The following is a 21619-nucleotide window of genomic DNA, read 5'->3' as shown; positions in this document are numbered from 1 at the left end:
TCATGTCCGACTCCTTTCGGCCCCATGCACTGTACAGTCCATGGAATTCTCCAGGTCAAGACTGGAGTGGGTAGCCTTTCCCTCTCCAGGGGATCTTCCCAACCCAGGGATCTAACCCAGGTCTCCTGCACTGCAGCTGGATTCTTTACCAGCTGAGCCACATGGGAAGCCCCACCACTGATATACTTCCTGTTTTTATGATTTTGACTATATGTTTCACAGTGAAGTCATATAGTATTTTCTTTTTTGTGGCTGGTTTAATCCACTTAAGATTGTGGATTCTAGAATCTTGATGCAATGGAATCCAGAGGTAAGTAAAAAATGTATAAAACTGTAGTCCAACTCCCTTACATATCAGATTCTGAGAAGACCACAAAGAGTTGGACAGGACTGAAGAAACTTAGCACTTAGCACGCACAAACAGAAAAATATAAATAAAACTACACCCTGGCATATCATAGTTCAATTGCTGAAAGGGAAAGATAAAGAGGCAGAGAAAAAAAAGATTACATGAAAAAATAATAAGAATGACTGCTGATTTGTCATTAGAAATAATTTAAACCAAAAGACAATGAAATGACATTTTTGAGGTGGGGGGTGGGCAGAGAGAGTCAACTTAGAATTTGCTATCACTATAAGAACATCCTTCAAAAAACAAAGGTGGTAAAATAATGATCTTTTCAGTAAAACAAAAACTGAGGGAAATTATACCAGATGGAAACCTGGATCTAAACAAAGATCCAAAGTGTCAGAAAAAGGTAAAAAAAATGGATAAATGTAAAATACATATAGTTTTCTTAATTTCTTTAAAGTCAATTTACTGCTTAAGGACATAAATAATACATCAAGAGGGGTGGGTGACTGGAAGATTCAAGTATGACTTCTGAGTTTCATGACTGTGGTTATGGGCATGCCATAAGAAGAAATGGTTGGATGGCATTACTGACTTAATGAACACGAGTTTGAGCAAACTCTGGGAGATGGTGTAGGACAGGGAAGCCTGTCATCCTGCAGTCCATGGGGTCGAAGAGAGTTGGACACAATTTAGTGACTGAACAACAACAACAATGGCCCTGCTGTTTGCTAAGGCTAGGAGAACTAAGGGAAGACACAGTGGGGGGAGGAAGGTAAAACACTTCTTCTTGGACACTGATGACTTCCTAGTCCGCATCCGTTTCACCCAGCCTAAATTTTTCCTTGTATCTATATTTACCAGACTTTCCTCTACTCCAAGTGATTCAGGAAAAGCTGGCTTCACCTTCTCCTCCAGAGCTGGCCGAATGGCGCTAAGGGTCAGTTCATCTCTCCTGGTTAATGGCTAATTTGGGAAACCTGGCCTGAGGCAATCAGTGCAGAGCGTTCCACGCCAGAGGGCAGGTTTAGGAATGGGTTAGGGGAGAAGTACTGTGGAGACTTAGGAGAAAAAAGTATATTCTTCCCTGAGAGAAATGCATCAGAAAACAATGTCACTTCTTCCTCTGGACACTGTGGTTCAAAGGGGTGAGGCTGGTACCCTGACAACTGTCTCAATCCAGCGTAAGGGGGAGCAGGCCTCACCCCAGCACAGAGCTCAGAGCAGGCACATGACTCCTGGAGCTACTGCTGATGCACTGTCTGCATCAGGACTTTCCCAGCGGACCGTGAAGTTCAAGTTACATCCCAGGTAGCCCAGACCATTCTACCTGTCACAGACACAGCAGGTTTAAGATGCCTTCAGGTTATCTGAGTGGAGGTGTCAACCAGGCTGTTGGGTATCAGAGGTGAGTTCAGAGGGCAGTTCCAGGAGACAGAAGTTTGTATGTTAGCAGTGCAAACAGTATCTGAATCATTAAGGGGTTAACTGTCGACAAAGATTAAAAGGGGGCCTCAAAATAGACCCACCCCTCAGATTAGGATTGGGATATGATGGGGTAAACAGTGGAGGGGGGGAGGATTTTCACATTCTTACTTTACATAATTTTTTTTTTTTTACTTTACATATTTTTGTTGTTGGTTTTTTTAATGATCAGATATTATTACTTCCCTGGTGGCTCAGATGGTAAAGCATCTGCCTACAATGTGGGAGACCCGGGTTCGATCCCTGGCTTGGGAAGATCCTCTGGAGAAGGAAATGGCAACTTACTCCAGTTCCCTTGCCTGGAAAATCCCATGGCAGGCTACAGTCCATGAGGTCACAAAGAGTCGGACACGACTGAGCCTTTCACTTTCACTTTATTATTTTCCTAATTTCAAATAGAATAAGGGAAAATACTGCAAAACTCTGTGTCAGAAAACATAAACAAAATTTTAAAATTAAACAGTAAATCAAACTCTGTGGGAGAAGGTGAGGGTGGGATGTTTTGAAAGAACAGCATGTATATTATCTATGGTGAAACAGATCACCAGCCCAGGTGGGATGCATGAGACAAGTGCTCCGACCTGGTGCACTGGGAAGACCCAGAGGAATCGGGTGGAGAGGGAGGTGGGAGGGGGGATCGGGATGGGGAATACGTGTAAATCTATGGCTGATTCATATCAATGTATGACAAAACCCACAAAAAATAAATAAATAAATAAATAAAATTAAACAATAAATCAGAAAAATATTTAAGCTATGTGACAGATAATGGGTTAACTTGCAAATCTCTTACAGATCAATAAGAAAATGTTGACCACAGCAATGGAAAATAAGCAAAGGTCATGAGCTTAAGACATGTACACACGCACACTCACATACAAACACACAAATATTATAAGTGCCCATCAATATCTCATAAAAAGTTCAATCAATAAAATGAAAAATTAAAATGAAGGTCTTGTTTTCAACCTAACATACTGTCATGGACAAAAAAAATAAGAAGACTGACAACTAAGTTTTTGGAGGACAGGTTTAAACAGGGGCTGTCAAATACTGCTCCTCCAAGTATAAGTTAATTGAAGGCAATAAGCAATACACATTAAAATATCCACACAGCCTAGCAATTCCATTTCTCGGAATTCAGCTCTAGAAAAAAACTGTGGATGCATTCAGAGACATGACCACAAGGATGCTTATAATGCCAAATATTGGAAACAATGGGGGATTTATAAATAAGCCACGCTTGTTTTTGTTGTTCAGTCACTAAGTCCTGTTCAACTCCTTACGACCCCATGGACTCCAGCACATCAGGCTTCCCTGTCCTTCACTATTTCCCTGAGTTTGCTCAGATTTCATGTCCATTGAATTGCTGATACCATCCAACCATCTCATCCTCTGTTGTCCCCATCTCCTCCTGCCTTCAATCTTTGCTAGCATCAGGGTCTTTTCCAATGAGTCAGTTCTTCACATCAGGTGGCCAAAGTATTAGAGCATCAGCTTCAGCATCTGTCCTTCTAATGAATATTCAGAGTTGATTTCCTTTAGGATTGACTGGTTTGATCTCCTTTCTGTCCAAGGGACTCTCAAGAGTCTTCTTCAGCCCCACAGCTCGAAAGCATCAATTCTTTGGCCCTCAGCCTTCTTTATGGTCCAACTCTCACATCTGTACAGGACTACTGGAAAAACCATAGCTTTGACTATTGTTGTCGTTGTTCCGTTGCTAAGCTATGCTTGGTTTAGTTCATAAAATGAAACAAGTTGCAGCCTTTACCACCTAGCTGAATATTTAGTGGCATCTCAGGAAGCTTTTGGTCGCTCTAAAGGGGTGTAACCAGGTGATGCAAACGCCCTAAGTCCCTGATGACTAAGGACTGGAAAGAACTCAGCTGGGCCGCAGTGGGGGTTTCAAGCCATCAGAGAGGCTGCCTGTCTCTGTTTCTGGGGACAGGAGGTCTTCAGTTTCCACGACCTTTGTGTGGACCCGCTTCTCTCTCCAGACCACATTTCTCCTTGATGCGCTGAGCTTCTGTCCTCGTCTGGCTGCATCTCCCCAGGGTCTTAGAGCTGCAGGTTATCCTCTGCTAACTGGCTTGGTCTCCAGCCACAAAGTCTTATTTTTTGAGAAGGAATATCTGGCTGGCTTTACTGAGCTGGTGGCCTGGTTCCCTTGGCAGGCAGTGTGGTCAAGTCTGGGGTTTGTGGCTCTGAAAACAGTCCCCAGGGATCCCAGCCAGGGTGCCTCTGCTTTATGATTCACAGGGACGTGCCTGTAACACTTGCTGGGGTTGGTTAATTGATCCGGGGCCGGTCCTCTTCAACCTGCTGACCACATAGCCCTCACGGCCCCACCATCCCTGGGGGCAGAGAGCAGATAGGAGCCAGACTTCTAGGGCGAGAGGCCTTCCCTGGCCACTCAGCTCCCTCCTTTGCAGGAGCAGAAATCCTTCTCTGCTTTGGTGGAGTGATGGGTTCTCAGAATAACAGAGCTCAAGGGGTGGGTGGGTCATCACACAACCAATGTTTCAACATCCTGCAGATGTCCAGATTCTGGCCAGGAACGTAAGAGGATTACAAATCTTTCATAGACATGTTTCTGTGAACAGAGAACATATATTTCTGTATAATGCCAACTCTGAGTATTCATCGGAAGAACTGATGCTGAAGCTGAAGCTCCAATACTTTGGCCACCTGATGCAAAGAACTGACTCGTTGGGAAAGACCCTGATGCTGGGAAAGATTGAAGGCAGGAGGAGAAGGGGATGACTGAGGATGAGATGGTTGAATGGCATCATCGACTCAATGGATATGAGTTTGAGCAAACTCAGGGAGAGAGTGAAGGACAGGGAAGCCTGGAGTGCTGCAGTCCCCAGGGTCACAGAGTCAGACACAACTGGCAACTGAACAATCAATGACAAATAATGCCAATAGTCTTGATTCTTCCCAACATACTGCCTGGGACAAAGATGTAGCAAACATGCAGAAACCACAGCCTCTCATCTTTTCATATCCCTGACTCTGATGCTGGTATAGTTCAAGGATCAGGCTCAATCACTTGAAATTTTTAAACTTTGGTTCAAAATTTCAAATCTCCACAACAGCTTAAGTGTGTTTAAATCCATATACTTAAAAGAAAGTATTGACTAGGAAAGATAATTACTTGTATTTGGAATTAATATTAGTCCACAGCAGCCTTCCTGGGGTTGTGAGAAGGCTTTTTGAGTGCATACGACGTTAGCAGCCCTCCTGCCGGGATGAGGGTGACATCAGAGCAGTGTTTAACTGGGGAATTGAGCAGCTCAGCAGTGCGGGAATTACTTCTGTGATGTCATCTATGTTGTGCTGCCAGTAAGTGTTCTGAAAATACTCTGCTCCGGAAAAGCTATGTCTGAATGAGAGAAGTCAGTTTTCCAAAATGATTCTCATCAGCCCCTGCCCCCAAACAACCTAGTCCAGTAGACCAGAGAGGAATACAACAGGCAGGCTTTGCAAGGGGCACTGCTGAGTACTCTGGGGCAGGGACCGTCCTCCGGTAATGACCTTCAAACACAGGCACAAATGGACGTCATTAGATGGACAGCCCATTAACTGTGAACCCAGAAGTTTCTATCTTCCCTCTCTTTCTCTCTCCCTTCCTCCCTTCCTTTCTCTCTCTCTTTCCTCCCACTTCCTCCTTTTTTCTCCTTCCTATCTCCCTCCCTTTCTTCTTTTCTTTCTTCCCTGGAAGAGAATCAGACAGGCAGAACTGCTTATGTAAAGTTTTCATTTCAAAGCTAATGCTACATTCTGAAGGATGCAGGACGATTAAAGACAAAAACTTTCACCCAGTTTGAAATCTATGCAACAAAGAGACAATTATCATTCTCTCTCACACTATAAGGAAAAGTTCTTACCAGCCCATAAAAGATTAAAAATCAGTTAAAAAATTTATAAACCCTCAATCTTTTAAACCACATATTTTTGTTAATTAAACCATTATTTTTGCTTTAAAACAATCCCCAGAATATTATAGAAAGCATTGAGACAGCATTTTTCACAAAGTCGGATTCTGAATCTTTGCTTGAAAAAGGTCATTATTTGTTTCTGGGAACCCTGGTTTTTTGTTTTTTTATTTTAAGTCATTCTTATCTGTTTTGGCAGGCTCTGTGAAAACATTACCCTTCCTTGCAACAACACTTTGACGAAAGTTAGTCTGAAAGCCTAGCTAAAGAGAGTAAGTCATCCGTAGCTTATGAAACAGATCCCTGGCTAAAAGAGGATTACTAAAAAAAAAAATCAACATGAAAAGTTATCTTTAGTAGGTGAGAATTATGTGTCCCCCACACTCGCCTCCCTTCCATCATAAGCCATTTCTGTGCATTTTCCAACAATCTGGTCAATCTAGTGCCTCTGACTGGAGAGTGTGAGACTTCCCATGTTTGCTCAGCTGGTATTAAATTCACCACTGACAGTGGCAGTAAATATAATGGCTCACTCTCAGTGAATACACTGCAGAAGGCATCACCAAAAAAAAAAAAAAGGCATCACCAGCTTTTGCTGTGGGTGGTTGTCTGGACTCTGCCTTTGGATCCGGGATCTGGGGCCAAAAGCTCCCTGCATCCTGCCCTTCCCAACATCTTCTGCCTCCCCCTGAGGCTGGGCCACCTGGGTAGGCGCCCTCCACCCAGCCCAGCCCTGTCCTTCAGGGCACACTCTGACTTACTGGCCCTGGGGTGGGGAGTGTTGCGGAGGAGCGAGGGACCCAGGACAGGACTTTGTCTGAGGGTTGGTGATGAGGGGCGGGGTGGTTGGGGTCGGGGAATCACAGCCCCTCTCTGCTAGCACAGCACTTCTCTATGTTCTCCTCTAGGAGTTTTATAGTTTCGGTCTTACATTTAGATCTTTAATCCATTTTGAGTTTATTTTTGTAAAAATATGGAACGCTTCACGAATTTGCGTGTCATCCTTGCGCGGGGGCCATGCTAATCTTCTCTGTATCATTCCAATTTTAGTATATGTGCTGCCGAAGCGAGCACACAGCACTTCTCAAGGAGGCTGGAGGGCTGGGGTCCACAGCGGTGCCAACACAGGTCTGCATGACTCCGAATCACCTCAGTCCATATGCGTGGCCCCACGTGGCCCATCTGGGATGAATGCTACTTTGGTCACAGCCCTGAGGGCAGAGGGCTGACCCCCAAAGTGGTGGCCTCCGCCCCACTTCAGGCTCCATGCTCCTCTGGAGGCCTCTGCTCCCCAACCCTGGTGTGACCTCCGCTGATTACCAGCCTCTCTTCTCCACTCACCATGAGGATTCTCGCTTTATCTGATCAGTTTCTTTTTTTTTTTTTTTTTATGTCAAGATCCTTTATTCCTTTTTGTTAAAACCGGTCACAACACTAAGCTTCTGGCCCATCCTGCTGATACACAAGCCACAAACGCTTGCTCAGCAGTTGAAGCCTTTAGTAGCATGTTTGAAAAGTGAATAAAAATCCATATAAAACAAATATTCAAATAGTTTCCATAGGAACACAGATAAGTGTGACCCCATCTCCCAGCCTTCCACATTGGTGCACCTGTGCCAACCCTACTCACATAGACATCTCAGAACTAGCAGTAATTAAGTTAAATGGTCCCCCCCAAACCCTTAAATCAAGCTAAACTCGCAGTTAACAGCTATAAGAGTGGTATCTACACGTTAATACGCGTGGAAGCGCAGGCTGCTGAGTGCCGCTTCATGCCGCTCTCCTGGGCACAGGACACGGGCAGGGGACCGACGTCTGGCTCCTCCACTCCGGGCGGGAAGTCCTGGGTCCGGATCTGCTGCATCAGTTGCCACGTTGGCCCTGACATCACGTAGTAGATGGTGGGTCTCTGGAATCCATTGAAAGTAGAAGCAGCAGCGACAGTGTAAGCACCCATGTTCTCAAAGAGCATCCAATCACCCACATGCATCTCGGGCAGGTTACAGCGCTCAACAATGTGGTCCAGGCCGTCACAGGTGGGTCCCCAGATGCTGGATGAATAATACTTCTCGTCTGGTTTGGGTCTCTTCTGCAGAAGAGGCTTCACGTGTGCGTGATCGTAAAGGATACAGTTGAATGATCCATATACTCCATCGTTCACGTAATACATAAATGTCCGTTCACTTGACTCCTCTTCATCATCAGAGCCCGTCTGTTCCTTTAATACAAGTTTTTTGGCAATAATATTAACTGCGAGTGTGAAAGCTGATGCAACATAGTATCTGCCTGGCTCAGCTATGATTCTCACTCCAGAGTCTGATGGAAAATACTTGTCCAATGCTGGGTTGATTACACTGGTGATCTCTTCAAATTTAAGCTTTACATCCTCGGATCCAGGAAAGCCACCACCAATATCAAGCAGATACATGTTGAAACCAACCTCAGCGCCCATGTCAAAGACACAGCGGGCATCAGAGATGGCCTGCACAAAGGTCTCAGGATCAGTACAGCCACTTCCCACGTGGAAGCTGACACCAATGACATCAATATCTAGCTCTTTCGCCCGTTCCAAAAGAAGCCTGCTGGTTTTAAGTGTGGCACCAAATTTGACACTGAGGCGACAGACTGCTTTGGAATCATCAGTGGCGATACGCAAAACCAACTTGGCCTTTGGATGTGCCCTGGCAACTTTCATCAGCTCGACTTCACTATCAAAAGTCATCATCTGGACTCCGTTATTGGCAGCATACTTAATCTGAGACACTTGTTTACACGGATTTGCATAGATAATCCTCTCTGGGGGCACCCCAAGACTCTGCACCAATTGTATTTCAGTCTTGCTGGCACAGTCAAATCCTGTCCCAATGGCAGCGAGTGTCTTCACTATGGTTCTGCTATCATTGCATTTGACTGCATAAAAGGGGGTGACCCGAGGAAGAGCTTTCAACCATCTTAGATGTTTCTTCAGAATGTCTCCCAGGTCAGCTACATAGAAGGCATCCTTATCATCAGAAGAAGAAACTTCATTAATTTTTTGGTCCAGAATGTCCTTGGCAGTAAAGCCTTCATCCAAGAAATGGCAGTCAAACTCTTCATTACTAAAGCTGTTCATGGTTTCTTGAAGTCTTTTTGAGACACAACAAAATAGAAAACTTAGGAGATGGAATTTAAAGGGATTATGCCCACTTTTCACAAAGGCAATTTTCCAGGAATTCCAAGTCCACTGAAGATGTGTGTGCTCTCTGTGCAGCAGTGGAAATGTTTGATAAACACACAATCTGCTGTCCACCTCAGAGCGCAGGGGCGCGGGGGGCCGGCCCCATGGAGACAACACGCCGCCGCCGCCGAGCGCTGCGGGACCCGCCGGCCGCCCCGCCGCCCCCGTCAGCCGCTCGCCCGGCCGCCCGCCGCCTCGCTCCCTCCCGCGGAGGACCGCCGGCCCGAGGTGGCTCCGGAGCGCTGGCAGAGGGGCGGCGGCGGCGGAGGTTGAGGGGGAACTGACCCTGATCAGTTTCAAGTCCTTCAGCAGGAGCTTCTCCACATTGCGCACCACCCCCCCCACACACAACATACCAGCTGGTGGGGAGGCCAAGGTGGGGTCCACCGTGAAGCAGATCTCATTCTGAGAGGGCCACGATTATAGCTTAGAGAACAAGAAAAGAGGGCTGGTGGTTGTCCTGCTTTGTGGCGTGAGATTCCAAAGAATATCTTCACCCCTAGAAGATGAAGCTTCACCTGAATCCTCCTGTACACCCTGGGGAACCTGCTCGGAATGTGTGGGGGGTGAACATCAGCAGAGTGCAGGGGCTCCACGGAAGCCAGGGTGCAGACCCCCCTGAGCGAACCCCACCTGGAAGCATGGACAGGCCCCTGGCATTGCGCATGGTCACCACGAGGGTTAGTGAAAGTCACTCAGTTGTGTCCAACTCTTTGTTACTCCATGGACTATATAGAGTTCATGGAATTCTCCAGGCCAGAATACTGGAGTGGGTAGTTTTTCCCTTCTCCAGGGGATCTTCCCAACCCAGGGATCAAACCCAGGACTCCCACATTGCAGGCAGATTCTTTACTAGCTAATCCACAAGTGAAGCCCATGAATACTGGAGTGGGTAGCCTATCCTCCTCCAGCGGATCTTCCTGACCCAGGAATCAAACTGGTGTCTCCTGCATTGCAGGTGGATTCTTTACCAACTGAGCTATCAGGGAAGCCCCCACCATGAGGGTGCTCTCTCTCAAATGGGAGTCTGGTGGCCACAGAGAACCTTCATGTGCACTAATGGATGGTGAACAGGTGCGCACTGCATCTCTTCTCTGGCCACTATTCCAAATCTTTATCAATACATCCATTTACATCACACAGCCCTGTGAATTTTGTGATATATTCCTAAAGCAAGCTGTGCATACATTTGTTTTCAGACAAGTTGTGTCCATTTGTCTAGGGTGCCACAGATCCTGGATTTTCATGGCCAGTTTGTATTTCCAGGTTTCTGGACTTCAGTCACAGAGGGAAGGGAATTAGGACCACATCTGTGTGGTAACACGCATTGTTTTACTGCTAGTTTGCAATAGTGAAAAGCTGGAAACAATCTAATGCCTAATAGTAGAGGACTGGTTCAATAAATTGTAGTGGGACATTTCAATGGAACTCTCAACCACAAATTGGCACTTGCCATCTACCTCAACAAGGATGAAATCATGTGCTGCTGCAGCTGCTGACCTTCAACATCCACTGAAAGGATCCACTGTGAAGAGCAGAAATGAGGCACTCTGTGCTCAGAGGAGAAAAAAACTGGCAGGACTGGTCCTCAGATAGATTTTTGAAGAGCTGACTTTATGAGTCCAATTCTTGTATCTCCTCATATCTAGAAAAGCACTAAAATCCTTCAAGGTGACAACTGTTCCTTGTGATTAGCAGTCTTCACAAGACTAAGAAAAACCTTCTGGAAAAATATGTGCTTGGTTGCATGTATTCCCCCTTCATCAGAATCACATCTATACTGACCTTCCCCTCCTGCTTCTTTGGGGCAGTTTCTCAGAGCTACTGTGAGGGGCTATCTCCTGGGCTACAATCTTCATTTTGCCCCAAATAAAACTTAATTCACAACTTTCACATTATATACTCTTTTAAGTTGACAGAACTATGAAAATGAAACTGAAGGTCAGCCGTTCTATTTCTCAGTTTAAATTAAGGGGGTTTACTTTGTTTTCACGAGACTCAGCATAAGGCAATTTGATGATCAAAACGTTCCTTCTGGCGTCAGCAGAAGGACAGGTGTCCTACTTGCCCTCCACTACAGAGATGCCCGCTCAGTGGAATGAAGGGAGGAGGGGTCGTGTTGGGTCTGCTTTACCACAGTAAAAAAGATAACAAAAAAACCCCAGACCAATAAGACAAATACCCCTGTACCTATCACCTGTAATGAATAAATATAAATAATTGTGTCATATTTTACTCAACCTAAGTTTTAAAAGTAAAATATTGCCAATTTAAAAAGTGATACAAGGCTTCCCCTGTGGCTCAGTGGCAAAGAATCTGCCTTGTGATGCAAGGGACACCAGTTCCATCCCTGGTCTGGGGAGATCCCTCATGCCGAAGAGCAACTAAGTCTGTGCACCACAACTCAAGTTTGTGCTCTGGAGCCCGGGAGCCAAAACTCTTGAAGCCTGAGAGCCCTGGAGCCCATGCTCCACAACAAGAGAAACCACAGCAATGAGAAGCCCAAGCACCACAACTAGAGAGTAGCCTCCGCTAGCCACAATTAGAGAAAAGCCTGAGCAGCAGCAAAGACCCAGCACACCCAAAATAAATGAATAAATAAGTAAATAAAAATTTAAAAAGTGATACAGAAATCTTAATTTCAGTTAGGGCCCAAGAAAAAATATATATGCAAGTAATTCCTACATCCTGAAGTCAGAGAAGGAGGACCCACAGAGAGGATCAGAAGTACTCTGATTCGCTTGGATGAGCAGCTCAGACAGCAAGCGAGTATGGGGGCCGTGAAGATCGATCCCAGAGAGCTGCACTGTGATGGGGAGGCAAGAGCCTGGGAAGCACAGTGAGAGCTCACTTCCAATCCCTTTCTTGGCCAATGTGCAGGTGAACAGCCAGGTAACAAGCGCTGGAATCCATCCATTGCTCAGTCCTCACTGTGTTGGGTGAGATGCATATGGTTGGGTTCCTAACCAAGTTCAGTTTACACTTGTCCACCTTTCCCTGCCAATATCCTGCTGGTTTTTGATGAAGACCACCACCCTCTATCCCTGATGTCCGTTCTGATGGTGCTACTCTCCACAACTCCTCCTAGGATTGCTCCTAACTTTTTTCTTGATGGGTTGGGGCAGTTTCAGAGACTTCTCCCCGTGACTCTTATTCTACACATCAGGAAATCCTTATAAGGGTTCTGCCAACTACTATGTAAAATCCCAACTATGCACATGGGAGCTGGGAAATAACCATGGGCAGGCCAAGGACCTGGCAGTGCTGTAGGGTGTTCTTGAACCAGAACTCTACTTGTCACCTGCCTTCATAAGTCCAGCTCTTACTGCAGGAACATAACACTGTTTCAGGTCAACCCAGATTCTCTACCCATTTCCCTGGGTCATCGTTACCTACCCTGTAGTGGGGTTGCAGCATCCTTCATCAAAGGGAACTGGCACTTTCCCTTCAGTCAGTGAGCTTTCACTTCTGTGAACTGATTTGGCTTTGGACGGTGAATGAGAGACTGCGATTTTCCATTGCCATGACTCATTTCAAACTTCAGCCTTCCAACACTTGGACCCTACTTGGTCAGCTGCCATCTCTCTCACCCCAGAGTGGAGCACCTGGATCTATTGGTCATCAGCACATGACTTCAAAGGTGGAGGAACTTCCTCTAGTGCTGCTGCCCCTGCGTACCCCCAACCCACGCTCTTCCAGGACCCCACCATCCCCATCTCCAGCACCTTCTTCTGGTCAGCTCTGGCCCACACAGGATGTGTCCCGCCCATGTCTCAGAGATGCCATGCCCCCCTCCCCAGCGCACTCCTTGTGCTTTATGAAGGGAATGTCCACTGAGTTCTCCAAAGGAGCAGGGCCAGGCAGCGGGGTCACCGCTTGCACAGAGGGTTCCATTCTGAAGTCCGTGCTCCCTGAGCTTTTCCAGTGCTTTGCAAGGAAGTTCAAACCTCACCCCATTCACTGTGGATCATAGTCCTGTCTGCACTTCAGGAAGTTCTCCTGGCAGTGAACGAAGAGGGATGCAGGTGTTCCTGCCAGGACTCCCATGTCAGCAGAGTGCATTTCTGTATTGATACATTCTCCTCGCCTCATCCTCAAAGGTCTGTCCTTCTCTACTCAACACCTTAAGATTTACAACTGCCCATTTCCTTCTCCTTCCATTCAGTGCCTGTGAGCCAAGCCCTACAATTCTTTTGATTGTATAAGCTTTCTTCCTGGAGTGTGACCTGTTTTCTCAACTAAAGCAGCACTGAGGGCGGTCAGGAGGTAACACGTGGCGGTGGTGGGGAATCTGGCGAAGTAGAAGCATCATTGTGGAACAGCTCTTCAAGTGAGTCTAGCAAGACGCTTAGCACTCCAGGGGGCATGATAGAGAGATCCCAAAGAACCTGGACTCTCAGATGCTATTTGGGAACCATCCATTTGGGCTGCCAGAACCAAAATCCCATAGACAGGGTAGCCCAAATGTTTATTTCTCACAGTTCTAGAGGCTGAGAAGTTCAAGATCAAATGCCAGCAGATGTAGGGTCTGATGAGCACCAGCGTCCTGGTGCATAGTTGTGTGTCTTTTGTCTTCTTGCCGCCCCCGCCCCCCCCCCCCCCCCCATGGGAAGAAAGAGAGCAGCAGAACCTGCTGGGGTTTCTTCTAATGAGGCTTCACCATCATGATGAGTCATCTCCCAAAGGCCCCACCTCCATCTCAACATACAGATGTGGGGGGAAGCAGATGCCTATGCAGTCCACAGCAGGGCCACATGCACTCCGATGAGAACCTCTAGAAGCTTCTTCAGCTCATGACACATGGGGAGTTGGCAGTTAACACCCTAACCTCCTCACCCTTCAGTCTGGATAACTCAGCAGTAGTTCTGGACTTCCTCTCAGAGTTCTCCAGTGGGACCAGGCCCAGTTGCCTACAGTGGTGGTGGGCTGTCAACAAACCTTTCACTGCTTCCTTCCTTGCTTCCTGTTCCTGCCTCCCTTCCAGTGTCCTTCACCAGGGTTCCTGGCATCACCCACTGTGGAACATACTTGCACTCAAATCTCCCTCCCAGGGCTTGCTTCTGGGAAAATCGAATGGAGTAAGAGCCATTCCTTTCTACCCAATTATTCCAGTTCTGAGTATTTACCCAATGGAAATATGCCTTAAAAAAGAGGGAGGAGTTGAATCCAAAAAGGATATTGCAGCATTTTCATATGACGGGAAAATTTGAAACAATCTAAATGTCCAACAAAGATCCATTTAGTCACATTTATTTTTCATCTACCGTGTACCAGGTACCATGCTGAACTTGGGATTCCCAAATAGAATGTCCCACAATTGGATGGGGCAAGAGACAAGGCAGGAAGATGATGAAACCTGAACTAAGGCAGTGGCAGTGGGGACAGACTGGAGTGCAGAGAGGTTCGTTCCTTAAGGAAGAATCAACAGAAGCAGGTGAATTGTTAGACACAGAAGAGAAAGGATGGGGAGACAGTGAGGGTGATGGGAAGCATGGTGGTGGGACAATTACTGCTTAGGAGACAATTAGGAGGTATTTTTATGACCACTGAAATTTGAGAAGAAGGAGCAATGTCTACAAAGTCCATGTCTACCTGAGTCCAGGTTTCTGGCTTCAGGGAATGGGAGACAGGAGACAGAATGTAGGTAGAAAACCAGGTCTCAACACTAAGGTCTTTTCATTTATTTACTTATTTTTAGCTGTGCTGGGTCTTTGTTGCTATGCAGGCTTTTCTCTAGTTGTGGTGCAAGCGCTTCTCCTTGTGCTGGCTTCTCTTGTGGAGCATGGGCTCTAGGCGCATGGCCTCAGTAGTTGCAGCTCCTGGGCTAACAAGGAACTCTAGAGCACAAGATCAAGGGTTCTGTCGCACAGGTTCAGTTGTTCTGGCACTACGTGGGATCTTCCTGGATTAGGGATCAAACCCATGTCTTCTGCATTGGCAGGCAGATTCTTTATCACTGAGCCACCAGGGAAGCCCAAAAATAAGGTCTTGAATCCAGATTTGATTGAGTTTGAAAAGCTTTACCATATGGTTTTTGTTTAATCGATAAGTTGTGTCTGACTTTCGTGACCCTTTGGACTGTAGCTGGCCAGGCTCCTCTGTCCAAGCAATCATCCAGGCAAGAATATTGGAGTGGGTTGCTTTTTTCCTTCTCCAGAGGATCTTCTGACCCAGGGATTGAACTCACGTCTTCTGCACTGCAGGTGGGTTCTTTACCACTGAGCCACCAGGTTGCTTTAAAATTATTTAACATCTGTAGACCCTCAAGCCACTTCACTATACAAGTCAGGCTCCTGGACTCCTGTCTACAAGAAGTTTCATTCAAAAGAAATGAAAATCCAACTGCATAAGCTTTGAAAAATACATCTTTCTTATCAGTTTTCTTCAAGTTTTCTTCCAGGAGTTTTCACAGGATAAACCCCAGAAACATTCCCTGAAATCCTTTGTAGACATTGCTCCTTCTTCTCAAATTTGGGTGGTCATAAAAATGCTTCCTAATTGTCTCCTAAGCAGTAATTGTCCAATCACCATGCTTCCCTCTCTGCTCACTTCCTCCTCTGCCCTCTGCACCCACCATGTGTCTCACCCCTGAAGATGCCATTAGAACCAGCAGCCAGTGGAGGCCACGCTGAGCCTCTCTAGGGAGGCTGAGGGTCCAGGGCAAGCTGTCTCCTCCATGGAATGAGGTAGATGGAACCATGTAGGGAATGTAGCTCATCTCTGTTCATTTTGTTGCTCACCGTCGATGCAGATGCTGCTGGTGTGAGAACTGCTTGCTGCCTTAGAGTCCTAGCTGCACGCAGCAAATGAGGGCAAACCCACAGAGGGCAAGCACTGCACCCCCAGCCAGTGTTTGCCAGAGTTCCTGAGGGACCGTGTGGATCTGGTGACAAGAACTGCTGCTGTAAGGTCAAGATTTGATGAGCTGTTTGACCCCAAAAGCCATGGGGAATCCCAGGAGATATTATGTCTTTAATTTAGTCAATTTGAAGGATGGAACTTCGGTAACCAGGACACTTACATTGCGGGGCATTTCTGGAGGGAGAGTGTATGTATTCCACAGTTATATTCTGTAAGGGTTTATTGGCTCCTTAATGTTCTGTGTTACAGTTTCTTCTTGGTCCAACAGCTTGCTGGTTTTCTCTGACCAGTGTTTTCATTATCTTACTTGTGTAAGGACACTTTAAAATACCCAAGTATTTTAGACCTCTCGGGTAGTTCTTTACCACTGAGCCACCAGGTTGCTTCAGTATTGTTTAACATCTGTGGACCCTCAAGTCACTTCACCATACAAGTCAGGCTCCTGGACTCCTAAAAAGCCCCTGGAGGAGAGCATGGCAACCCACTCCAGCATTCTAGCCTGGAGAATCTCCATGAACACAGGAGCCTGGAGGGCTACAGTCCATGGGGTAGCAAAGACAGGACTGAGAGACTAAATGTCAACGTCAAGGACGCTTTAAAATAATGAAGTATTGGGGAGGAGCCAAGATGGCGGAGGAATAGGATGGGGAGACCACTTTCTCTCCTACAAATTCATCAAAAGAATAACTGAACGCAGAGCAAACTTCACAAAACAACTTCTGATTGCTAGCTGAGGTCATCAGGTGCCCAGAAAAGCAAGCCATAGTCTTCGAAAGGAGGTAGGCCAAAAGATAAAAAGAGAGACAAAAGAGCTAAGGATGGAGATCCGTCCTGGGAAGGGAGTCTTAATAGAGGAAGTTTCCAAACACCAGGAAACCCTCGCACTGGTGGGTCTGGGGGAACTGTTTGAATCTCAGAGGGCAACCTGACTGGGAGGGGAACAATAAATAAAACCCACAGATTACGTGCCTAAAAGCAACTCCCAGCAGAAAAGTACCCCAGACACCCGCATCCGCCACCAGCAAGTGGGGGCGGAACGGAGAGGAGCCGGCGGCATTGCTTAGGGTAAGGACCGGGCCTGAGTGCCCTGAAGACAATCGGAGGGAGCTTTGTGAGTTACCAACTTAAACTGTGGGACAGCAAGAGAGAGAAAATTAACCGGCCCGAACACACTGCCAGCCGTTCGCAGAACAAAGGGACCGAGCAAGTCCAGAGAAGAGCTCGCAGGCTGCGGACCGGCCCAGCCCCGCCAGAGGCAGGGGGGAGGGGAAAGGGGCAGGCTTGGCCCCAAGGACCGCATCCCCTGCCGCACTGCAAACAGGCCTCCAGTTTCTAATCAAAGACCTCCTGAGATTCTGGATGGTCGACATCCACCGGGAGGGTCACGGTGAGACACAGGGCGCAGGCACCCGACCGGTGCGGGCGGGGACTGGGACTGGGGACGCGGAGGGCAGAAGGCGCACGCACTCGACTGGTGCGGGCGGAAACTGAGACTGGGACCGCGGAGGGGAGAAGGTGCGCCGCACCCAGGGAGAGTGCTCCCGTCAAGCTCCTGGCTGCCTGAGCCGCTCTGACGGGGAAGGCACAAAAAGCAGGCGCAGCTTTTTGCTCCGCGCTTTTGTGGAACACCGGAGGGCTGGAACCGCGCGCAGCGCCGGGCACGCTCCATATAGAGCAGCCGGGAACCTGAGCAGCGTAGAGGGGAAAGCAGCGCCAGCCCCTCGCCGCAGCACTACGGAACTAGCTACCTGAATAAGAGTCCACCTCTGCCCGCCTGTGTCAGGGTGGAAATTGGGCACTGAAGAGACCGGCAAACAGAAGCCAAATAAACAAAGGGAACCGCTTCAGAAGGGACCGGTGCAACAGATTAAAGTCCCTGTAGATAACACCGACTACACTGGAAGGCGCCTGTAGATATCGAGAAGTGTAAGCTGGAAGGAGGAGCTATCTGAAACTGAACCGAACCCACACTGACCGCAACAGCTCCAGAGAAATTCCTAGATATATTTTTACTTTTTTTTTTTTTTAAGTAAGAAAAAAAAATTTTTTTTCTTTTTTTTCTTTTAAAATTCCCTATTACTCCCCCATTACTCCTTAACTTTCATTTTCATAGATTTTTACGATTTTTTTAATTAGGAAAAATTTTTTCTTCTTTTTTTTTTTTTCTTTTTTTTCTTTTTCTCTTCTATTTTCTATTTTTCTTTTTCTCTTATTTCCTTTTAAAGTCCTCTATTACTCCTCTACTACTCCTTAATTTTCATTTTAATTACACTATAACCTTACAAAAAAAAGCCCTATTTTTCAACTGAACTTCATATATATTTCAAAAATTTTTTTGTGTGTTTTGGTTTGTGTTTTTAATATAGTATTTTTAAGAGTCTAACCTCTACTCTAGATTTTTAATCTTTGTTTTTCAGTATATGATATAAATTGTGGACATTTAAGAATCCAATATTCAGTTCCCATTTTTATTCAGGAGTGTGTTGATTATTCTCTCCCAATCTTGACTCTCCGTTTTCTACCTCAGAACACCTCTATTTCCTCCTTTCCCCTTCTCTTCCCAATCCAATTCTGTGAATCTTTGTGGGTGTCTGGGCTACAGAGAACACTCTGGGAACAGACAACTGCGTAGATCTGTCTCTCTCCTCTTGAGTCCCCCTTTTTCTCCTCCTGCTCATCTCTATCTCCCTCCTCCCTCTCCTCTTCTTCATGTAACTCTGTGAACCTCTCTGGGTGTCCCTAACGGGGGAGAATCTTTTCGCCATTAACCTAGAAGTTTTATTATCAGTGCTGTATAGTTGGAGAAGTCCTGAGAGTACTGGAAGAATAAAACTGAAATCCAGAGGCAGGAGACTTAAGCCCAAAACCTAAGAACACCAGAAAACTCCTGACTACATGGAACTCTAAGTAATAAGAGACCCTCCAAAAGCCTCCATACCTACACTGAAACCACCACCACCCAAGAGCCAATAAGTTTTAGAGCAAGACATATCACGCAAATTCTCCAGCAACAAAGGAACATAGCCCTGAACGTCAACATACAGGCTGCCCAAGGTCACACGTAACACATAGACCCATCTCAAAACTCATTACTGGGCAATCCATTGCACTCCAGAGAGAAGAAATCAAGTTCCATGCACCAGAACACCGATGCAAGCTTCCCTAACCTGGAAACCTTGACAAGCCAATCGTCCAACCCCACCCACTGGGTAAAACCTCCACAATAAAAAGGAACCACAGACCTCCAGAATACAGAAAGCCCACTCCAGATACAGCAATCTAAACAAGATGAAAAGGCAGAGAAATACCCAACAGGTAAAGGAACATGAAAAACGCCCACCAAGTCAAACAAAAGAGGAGGAGATAGGGAATCTACCTGAAAAAGAATTTAGAATAATGATAATAAAAATGATCCAAAATCTTGAAAACAAAATGGAGTTGCAGATAAATAGCCTGGAGACAAAGATTGAAAAGATGCAAGAAATGTTTAATAAGGACCTAGAAGAAATAAAGAAGAGTCAATTAAAAATGAATAATGCAATAAATGAGATCAAAAACACTCTGGAGGGAACCAAGAGTAGAATAACAGAGACAGAAGATAGGATATGTGAGGTAGAAGATAAAATGGTGGAAATAAATGAAGCAGAGAGGAAAAAAGAAAAAAGAATCAAAAGAAATCAGGACAACCTCAGGGACGTCTGGGGCAATGTGAAACACCCCAACATTTGAATCATAGGAGTCCCAGAAGAAGAAGACAAAAAGAAAGGCCATGAGAAAATACTTGAGGAGATAATAGCTGAAAACTTCCCTGAAATGGGGAAGGAAATAGCCACCCAAATCCAAGAAACCCAGAGAGTCCCAAACAGGATAAACCCAAGGTGAAACACCCCAAGACACATATTAATCAAATTAACAAAGATCAAACACAAAGAACAAATATTAAAAGCAGCAAGGGAGAAACAACAAATAACACACAAAGGGATTCCCATAAGGATAACAGCTGATCTATCAATAGAAACCCTCCAGGCCAGAAGGGAATGGCAGGACATACTGAAAGTAATGAAAGAGAATAACCTACAACCTAGATTACTGTACCCAGCAAGGATCTCATTCAGATATGAAGGAGAATTCAAAAGCTTTACAGACAAGCAAAAGCTGAGAGAATTCAGCACCACCAAACCAGCTCTTCAACAAACGCTAAAGGATCTTCTCTAGACAGGAAATGCAGAAAGGTTGTATAAACGTGAACCCAAAACAACAAAGTAAATGGCAACGGGACCATACCTATCAATAATTACCTTAAATGTAAATGGGTTGAGTGCCCCAACCAAAAGACAAAGATTGGCTGAATGGATACAAAAACAAGACCCCTATATATGCTGTCTACAAGAGACCCACCTCAAAACAAGAGACACATACAGACTAAAAGTGAAGGGCTGGAAAAAAATATTTCACGCAAATGGAGACCAAAAGAAACCAGGAGTCGCAATACTCATATCAGATAAAATAGACTTTCAAATAAAGGATGTGAAAAGAGACAAAGAAGGACACTACATAATGATCAAAGGATCAATCGAAGAAGATATAACAATTATAAATATATATGCACCCAACATAGGAGCACTGCAATATGTACGGCAAACGCTAACGAGTATGAAAGAGGAAATTAATAGTAACACAATAATAGTGGGAGACTTTAATACCCCACTCACAGCTATGGATAGATCAACTAAACAGAAAATTAGCAAGGAAACACAAATCTTAAATGACACAATGGACCAGCTAGACCTAATTGATATCTATAGGACATTTCACCCCAAAACAATCAACTTCACCTTTTTCTCAAGTGCACACAGAACCTTCTCCAGAATAGATCACATCCTGGGCCATAAATCTGGTCTTGGAAAATTCAAAAAAATTGAAATCATTCCAGTCATCTTTTCTGACCACAGCGCAGTAAGATTAGATCTCAATTACAGGAAAAAAATTGTTAAAAATTCAAACATATGGAGGCTAAATAACACACTTCTGAATAACCAACAAATCATAGAAGAAATCAAAAAAGAAATCAAAATATGCATAGAAATGAATGAAAATGAAAACACAACAACCCAAAACCTATGGGACACTGTAAAAGCAGTGCTAAGGGGAAGGTTCATAGCATTACAGGCTTACATCAAGAAACAAGAAAAAAGCCAAATAAATAATCTAACTCTACACCTAAAGCAATTAGAGAAGGAAGAAATGAAGAACCCCAGGGTTAGCAGAAGGAAAGAAATCTTAAAAATTAGGGCAGAAATAAATTCAAAAGAAAGTAAAGAGACCATAGCAAAAATCAACAAAGCTAAAAGCTGGTTTCTTGAAAAAATAAACAAAATTGACAAACCATTAGCAAGACTCATTAAGAAACAGAGAAGAACCAAATTAACAAAATTAGAAATGAAAATGGAGAGATCACAACAGAAAACACTGAAATACAAAGGATCATAAGAGACTACTACCAGCAGCTCTATGCCAATAAAATGGACAACTTGGATGAAATGGACAAATTCTTAGAAAGGTATAACTTTCCAAAACTGAACCAGGAAGAAATAGAAGATCTTAACAGACCCATCAGAAGCAAGGAAATCGAAACTGTAATCAGAAATCTTCCAGCAAACAAAAGCCCAGGACCAGATGGCTTCACAGCTGAATTCTACCAAAAATTTAGAGAAGAGCTAACACCTGTCTTACTCAAACTCTTCCAGAAAATTGCAGAAGAAGGTA

The 21619-nt window shown here is 45.3% G+C and overlaps 1 protein-coding gene and 1 non-coding gene across 2 annotated transcripts; both read right to left on the bottom strand.

Moving 5' to 3' along the window:
- Window positions 1–6742: 6742 nt before the first annotated feature.
- On the bottom strand, window positions 6743–6849 carry LOC133047907 (U6 spliceosomal RNA). The gene has a single exon (XR_009690909.1). It is a non-coding gene; the product is annotated as a U6 spliceosomal RNA (small nuclear RNA).
- Window positions 6850–7148: 299 nt separating this feature from the next.
- LOC133047508 (ornithine decarboxylase-like) lies at window positions 7149–9113 on the bottom strand. Its single transcript, XM_061130741.1, has one exon. It carries the CDS (start codon window positions 8885–8887, stop codon window positions 7502–7504), a length of 1386 nt encoding a protein of 461 aa, XP_060986724.1. The 5' UTR covers window positions 8888–9113; the 3' UTR covers window positions 7149–7501.
- Between the last annotated feature and the right edge of the window lie 12506 nt (window positions 9114–21619).

Source organism: Dama dama, chromosome 27, assembly GCF_033118175.1.
Source record: "Dama dama isolate Ldn47 chromosome 27, ASM3311817v1, whole genome shotgun sequence".
NCBI classification, from domain to species: domain Eukaryota; kingdom Metazoa; phylum Chordata; class Mammalia; order Artiodactyla; family Cervidae; genus Dama; species Dama dama.
This window is presented reverse-complemented; position numbering and strand designations above follow the sequence as displayed.